Genomic DNA, 7,832 nt, shown 5'->3' with positions numbered 1-7,832 from the left:
TGATTAAATGAACACAGTGTCCGTGTAATTATTTCGGGTAGAGCTAGCCATGTGGGCGGCCGGGTGCCGGGACGCAGCCCGCCGCTCCTATTTCTACACACACGCGCAACAAGAATATGATTGCAAGAGGCTGGCTGTGGGGTGGAAAACTGTGTTCTGACAAACTTGGCTGCCCTACCCTCTAATGTGACCTTGACTGAACCCTTCTCTGCACTTTCTGATCTATAAAACCACCGCATAATTTGCTTTCACCAAAAGAAAATTCAGGAATAATGCTCTAGCTCAGCTGGTCGTGTTTGCCCGCACACGGCAAGCCCAGGCTCACACACACACACGTGCCTGTGACCCCAGCACCGGAGAGTGGGGAGGGGAACAGGGTGATCAGGTGGTCAAAGTCACCCTTGAACAGCCCAAATTCAGCCCTCAGAACTCACAAGGTAGAAGAACTAACTCCAGAAAACTGTTCTCTGACCTCCACACGCTCCATGGTGCATGTGTACACATGTGCAACACAACCACACGCATGCTGCACACATACCACACACATGCGACACATACCACACACATGCATACTGCACACATACCACATGCATGCACACTGCACACATACCACACACATGCAACACATACCACACGCATGCATACTGCACACATACCACACGCATGCTGCACACATACCACACACATGCCACACATACCACACACATGCATACTGCACACATACCACACACATGCAACACAACCACACGCATGCATACTGCACACATACCACACACATGCAACACAACCACACACATGCCACACATACCACACACAACATACCCATATGTAAACACTACACATACAACCACAACTACACACCTGACCACACACTTATACTACACACACTAACACATACCACACGTGCTAAAACATACACACTACACACACAACCACACAAGTACAACCCTAAGATGCAGACATTGTTGACCATATACTGAGGGCCTGTTCTAGCACACGGCACACAGCACACAGTCCTCCCTTTGAAACTCCCAGGGCCCATGTACATTGGGATTTGGAATGTGTTTTTTAGAAAGGCTAAATTGTGTTCTCCGTGTTATCACACTGATAATTCAGCACAGGGAGGGAAGCCTGCAGATAAGATAGCTCAGCACTGTGGAGAGAGAGAGTCCGCTTTCATAGCTTTATCCTCAGCAGCACGGTGTCCTAACCCTGAACCCCATCCTATCCCACCTAATCCACCCACAGCATGCAGTCAGCGCCACAGTGTGTCCCTGTTAGGACAGGGGACAGTGGCAGTTTTGAACCCAGGTTCTTACACCAGGTCCACTGTGCACCAAACCTACGGGTACATAGTTGGCAGGAAGGGTTTCACTGCATCCGGGGTTTGTGACCTGAATCTCAGAGACTGTGAGCAACTGTTTTGACACACCACACGGTGTACTTATGAGTTATGGGAGAATTTGAACCCTTGTCCAGAAAAGGACCAAAGAGTATCAGTGTCCATCAACATCTTCTTCCATCAGTCTAGTCAATCTCTCGTCCATCCCTTCATCTGCCCATTCTTCTTTGTAGTCAGCACCCATCCATCCATCCATCCATCCATCCATCCATCCATCCATCCAAGTACCCATTCAGCCTTCAGTTCATCCATCCGTCTACCTGGCTATCCACCTGAAGAGTCCAAGAAAAAGAATATAAAAATGTAGATTCCAAAGAGAGAAATGTAGAAATAAAGAAAAAGTTGTAAGTCTAGGAGAATGAGAACAGACTGTCAGCAGCTTTCTCAGCAGCTTGAGGATTAACTATTAACAGTGGGCTATTTCACTTTACAACCCATAGCTCTATTTACAAGACGGGAGCCTCTCTCTGCAAACTGAGAGGAGTGTTCTGGCCATCCTTGATAAACGACAGATGTGAACTGAGTTAATCTTTAGGAGACAGAGATGCTGACCTCTGGGATAGACACTGTCTCTGTTATGGGAAACTGGCACCATTAAAGGGGAGGCAGGGGCTTCAGTACACACTGCCCAGAGGTACCAGGAGAGACGGTGGACAAGGCAGAAACACCGGTTTGACTAATGAACTCTGAGAAAGGAGGTTGTAAAGTGTGACAGGCAGTCTTTATCTGAGTTTTACCTTGAGATAGGGTGAAGAACTTTCTTCTAGCCAGGTGGTGGTGGCAACCGCCTTTAATCCAATCCTAGCACTTGGGAGGCAAAGGCAGGCGTATCTCTGTGAGTTCAAGGCCAGCCTGGTCTACAAGAGCTTGTTCCAGGACAGGCTCCAAACCTATAGAGAAACCCTGTCTCGAAAACAAAAAAACAACAACAAAAAAAGAACTTTCTTCTATCTTCTACGTTCCCAGCCTAAGAACCAATTATTCTAATTTATTAACCCTCTGACATTACTAGCAAGCAGTTCCTTTTTCTAACCAATTGCTAAAGACATCTGTTTTCTTGCAATTAGTGACTTTCACTGTAATCTTCTCTGAAACATATTTCATGATTGCTGCCTAGTTACCCATTGACGTTAGAACCCACTCCCCTCCCTTAGGGTCTCCGTTGACTGGCCCACTAGTCAGGACAAGATCATAAAAATTCCTTTGTTCAGACCTAATGCTTGGTGCCCCTACTTAGAAACCGGCCTTTGGCCATAGCCTAATAAACACCATCTCTAGCTGTGGTCTCAGCTAGCTGATAAGCTTCTGTGTCCCATGGTATTGTTTGTTTGGTTTTTGTTGTTGTTGTTTTTTGTTTTTGTTTTAAGTTTGCTTCTGGTTTTCCTGGAATCTGATTTCTGTCATAAAGTTTGCTTCTGGTTTATTAGACTTTGGTGAACTGTCCCCATCTTTGCGCGAACCCCTGGACTCAACACACCAACCATCCATCATCAGTTTCCACATTTGTATCTTTGCATGCCCCAGAATGTAGATTTTGTCTGTAGAGAGCACATCACTTATTTTGTCCATGCGTTTGGCAAATATTCAGAGGCTACCGTAGCCAGTGCTGGGCGGGGCGGTGAGCAAAGGCAGACCCCGCACTCAGGGACTTGCTCCCCAGCACAGGAGAGAGGCCACACACACAAGCAGATAAAGACATAGCGGGCACAGCTGAGGCGGTGAACACAGCAAACAGAGTGGGCTCTGAAGAAACTCGGAGCTAGACTACAGAAACTAAAGGCAGGTCAGGGACAGGGAGCGCTGGGTAGCAGGTCCTTACAAAGATGAAAAGGAGGAGGCCAGTCCATCCTCAGTGTCACCAAGAATTCTAGGATAGTGACAGCCACTGAAAGTGCAAGTCCCAAATCGTGTGGTCACCATAGGCCTTTAATCCCAGGATTCAGAAGCAGGGGCAGGTGGATCTCTGTGAGTTCAAGGCCAGTCTGGTCTATAGAATAGGACAGTCAGAGCTACACAAAGAAACCCTGTTTTAAAAAACAAAAGGCAGAAGAGTGTGAATCCCTGCTGTGGGCTGAGGCCCTGATGGGAACAAAGGAGTCTTCAGTGTGGAAGGAGAAAGAGCCAGGAGGAGGGCTCTAGGAAGGGAAGGAGCTTCCGCCTGCCACTGCGGCCTGGCCAGAAGAAGCCCGTCTAGAAACTGGCACCTGCAGCAGAGCTGGAGCCAGAGGGCTTGATCAGAAGCCATGAGAGGCCACAGACATGTCATTTCCGCCATGGTTCTTACAGAAGGGCAGACACCCAGGCTTCTCCCAGGTCTTCACTAGCTGTGTTTGCAATGGGAAGAAGCCAGACAATCGGCTAGACCTCTAGTCTGGGTATCCTTCTACAGAAACTGGGTATCCCAAGATTTTAGGAGACCCAGCTAGCAGCTGCTGAGATGTGAGGATATTCCCTTGAAAAGTTATCATGTTGAAGACTTAAGCTCCAAATTCATATGCTGAATTCATATCTGGAGACAGGGCCTTGGGGAATTAAGATGAGGTCATGAGGATATGACCCCCCACCCCATGATGGCGTTAATGGCTTTATAAGAAGAGGAAGTGGGACCTGAGCTGGCATTTTAGCCTGACTCCTTGTGTAATACCTCTGCCATATTAGGATGCTAGGCAAGGCCCCCACCAGGTGGCAGGCCCTGCTGCTCCTGGACTTCTCGGAACCAATAACCTCTCTCTCTCTCTCTCTCTCTCTCTCTCTCTCTCTCTCTCTCTCTCTCTTTCTCTCTCTCTCTCTGTCTCTGTCTCTCTCTCTCCCCCCTCTTCACCCCCCATCCCCCGTTGTCTAAGACAGGCTTTCTCTGTGTAGCCTCGGCTGTCCTGGAACTCACTGTAGACCAGGCTGGCCTCAAACCCATAGAAAATTCCACCTGCCTCTGCCTCTAAATGCTGGGATTAAAGGCATGCGCCACCACTACCCAGCTTCCACTTGGGGTTCTTTAACTGGTAACTAGTTACCCACAGGCTCCTCTTTCCCAGCTGGGCTGAGAGCTCTAGAAAGCCACTTTGCTAGCATAGGGCCCTGGGCCCACAGCAGGTGCACGCAGCAGGTGCACACAGTGGGTGCACACAGCAGAAGCATGCAGCAGATATACACAGCAGGTGCACACAGCAGGTGCACACAGCGGGTGCACACAGTGGGTGCACACAGCAGGTGCACACAGCAGGAGCATACAGCGGGTGCACACAGCAGGGGCACAGAGAAGGTGCACAATTAGTGATTCTGAAAGGAAGGAACAGGAAGCAAAGAAGTCAGGCCTTGCCTTCAGCTCTTCACATAGCTACCCTCAGGTATTGGCTTAGGTGCTGGGGAAGGATGCAAATCAAGGATATGAAAGTCACTCGAAGTTCTCTCCCAACTCCCAGTATGAAGAGAAGGTACGTTACCTCATAGTGGGTTTGTGGGACTCAGGGTCACTTGAGTTTGGCGCAGCCTCCAGAGACAGGGTGCCCAGGCTGGGCCTGCTGCCCTTCCGGGGAGAATCCCTGAAGGAGCCAGCACTGGGGTCCTCATCAGAGGAGTTGTCATCGAAGGAGCCCAGGATGAAGTTGGTCATCAGCTGTCTCTTGATGTGTGCCTGTTTCTTGTCCTCTCTGGAGGGGGGTTTGGCTTGCTGGCCTGGAGGCCTGGCAGGAGAGGATAAGCCATTGGTACCTGGGACTTCTGAGCCTTGGGCTGCTGTCCCATTGGTTTGGAGTTCTGGGGAGGGCCAGGTGTCATTGGAAGACAGTGGATTCCTCGGAGGCTTCTGGTGTGAGGGGGGCAGGGAATTCTGACAACTGGCATCTCTGGGGCCTCTGTGGGAGGCTGGCTTCTCCTGGTCCGGAGTGTCCAGATTGCTGCAGTCGCCATGTTTTTGCAGGGGCTCCGCTGACTTGTCTGATTCCTCGCTTGAAAGAAGGCTCGCCTCCACCTTACTGCTGGTGAGTGGCTTGAAGTCTGTCATTGTCCCCCAGAGTTTTAACCAGGAAAATGTCAGACAGGAGAAAACCAGGCAGGTTAAAAAGAGAAGCAAGACCATTCAGACACCTGTCAAGAGAAGAGAGCACTTACAGTTACAACCAAGAGATTTCTCTCCTAATGCAGCAAGTGGGGCAAGGGTATTGAGGGTCCTATACTGGAGGGACAGTGAGCAGAGAAATAGGGTTCTCCTCTGACCTCTGGTCCTACCATGCTCCTGTGACCCAAGGCATGCTGCTAACTTCCTGGATGTGGGTATATTTTGTGACTTAAATATGTCCCCCCAAAGTTCATGTGTGATCCCCAATTAAACAGTGCAGGAGGCAGTGAGGAAGAACACGGCAGGCAGAGAGGATGTCAAGGGTGGGTCTCTTGCTCTCTTGCACATCTGCTTCTACCAGGGGTGAGATACAAGAAGATTCTCATGAAACACAGGCTTTTCAACATTGAGCTTCCAGCCTCAAACCAGGAACTAAAGAGGTATTGAAAGACCCTCTGAACACCCCCCCAGAACCCGCAGCTGGCCTGCTCTCATGAGAACATCTCGCCTGCTTGGGGAAACAGGATGCCTATAGCCAGCATATGTGCCAAACTTAGAATATCAGCAGTTCACAAAAGAAACAATTCCTCCTATGAAAGATCCCAGCTTAGCTGCGGTAATGTCATTTCACAAGGCTTTTTGACGAACAAATGTAAGTACAGAGTGAGGTCAGGGTCCCTGGCTGTAAAGCAGGCTATCTATATCCATAGACTAGGATAAGACAGGACATCAATTAACAGGAAATCTGTTGCCATACATCTGTGCTGGGAAAGGAAAAACCACCTATGCCCCTTGCCCCATTCCAACTAACCACTAACCACGCATTTGCTTCTGTAATCTGCTTCTGCTGCCCTCTTTCCTATTGAAAGACCCCCCGCCAAGCTTGTTAAACAACTTAGCATCTGTAATGCCATTTTGCAAGGCTTGTATTAAATATCCAGGGTTTAAACATAGGGCAGTTTTAGAAGCTGCCAAAACGAGATAGGGACCCCTGTGGCTTGGGCCAGGGGGAGGACCGGGGGAATACCAAGAATGTGGCCGGGCATCGGGGGACGGTGGATACGGTGGATACCGAGAAAGACACCCTGTCTGCCCTAGATAAAAGCCAAGGCAGCCCACATCTGAATTCTCGGAAACTAGGGACCTTGCCCCGACCTGAGCTCGGCCACATTCAAACTGACCAATGAAAACCCTGTAAATACGCCTCTCGCTTCTGTACCCGCGCTTTTGCTGCCCTACCCCATAAAAACCCACTGCCCCAACCTGAACGTGCGCAAGTCCTCCGAAAGGATTTGCCGCCCACAGGTACCTGTGCTCACCCAATAAACCTCATGCTAATTGCAGCCAGTGGTGTCTCGACTGTTCCTTGGGTTAGGGGTCTCATCCTGAGGGAAGGACCACTCTGAGGTCTTTCAGTATTCTTGAGACAGGACAGATGGCTCAGCAGCTAAAAGCACTGGCTGCTCCTGCAGTGGATCTGGGTTCAATTCCCAGCACCCACCAAGCAGTTCACAACTGTCTATAATTCCAGTTTCAGGGGATCCTAGGCCTTCCTCTGACCACAGAAGGCACCAGACACACATGTGCCATATGTGTGTACGTGTGTGTGTGTGTGTGTGTGTGTGTGTGTGTGTGTGTGTGTGTGGCAGGCACAATAACTATAGGCAACTAAGGAATGCTGGGAGCAGGAGAAACAGTCTTCCTCAGGGAAGAGCACACCAACTGGTTATCCAATACCAAATGGTCAGCCCGGAAAACATGCAAGTAATATTATATGGTCTGAGTAGGTTGTACATTTAGGGATAGATATGCATATACATATATGCATGTAACAATAATAATAATAATAATAAGACCATGAATTGTAAAGACAGCAAAAACGAGTCTATGGAAGGGTTTGGAGGGAGGAAAGGGAAGGGGAAATACTATAATTATTTTATAGTCTCAAAAAATACTGACAAAATAAGAAACAAATCTTTCTTTAAAAAGATAAATAAATCTTTTAAAAGGATTCATCTGTTCCTTATAAATACAGTCTCAGATATTTTAAGATCACAACCAACATTTGCTCAACATAAGCCACCCATGAGAAAGAACTAAAGACGTAATACACCACAAAGGACTCTGTTCTAGAAGCATTATTTATTACATCAAAAACATGGAAAAATTCAAATATTCTTTAAGGCCCAGCATGGTGGCACACACCTTCAATCCCAGTACTCAGGAGGCAGAGGCAGGTGGGTCCCTGTTGCATCCCAGACCAGTCTGGAATACATACTGAGACTGGTTTTTTTTTCGAGACAGGGTTTCTCTGTAGCTTTGGAGCCTGTCCTGGAACTAGCTCTTGTAGACCAGGCTGGTCTCGAACTCACAGAG

The 7,832-nt window shown here is 48.6% G+C and overlaps 1 protein-coding gene across 1 annotated transcript in view; it reads right to left on the bottom strand.

Annotated features, from left to right (window-relative positions):
- The window catches only part of Acacb (acetyl-CoA carboxylase beta), a 105,123-nt gene that overhangs the window by 87,684 nt on the left and 9,607 nt on the right, over window positions 1-7,832 (bottom strand). The window contains exon 2 of the mRNA XM_005344256.3: window positions 4,843-5,485. Coding sequence (XP_005344313.1) covers window positions 4,843-5,477 — 635 coding nt within the window. The 5' untranslated portion in view covers window positions 5,478-5,485. The remainder of the gene's footprint in view (window positions 1-4,842; window positions 5,486-7,832) is intronic.

The sequence above is a fragment of the Microtus ochrogaster genome, chromosome 2, assembly GCF_000317375.1.
Source record: "Microtus ochrogaster isolate Prairie Vole_2 chromosome 2, MicOch1.0, whole genome shotgun sequence".
NCBI lineage: Eukaryota > Metazoa > Chordata > Mammalia > Rodentia > Cricetidae > Microtus > Microtus ochrogaster.
This window is presented reverse-complemented; position numbering and strand designations above follow the sequence as displayed.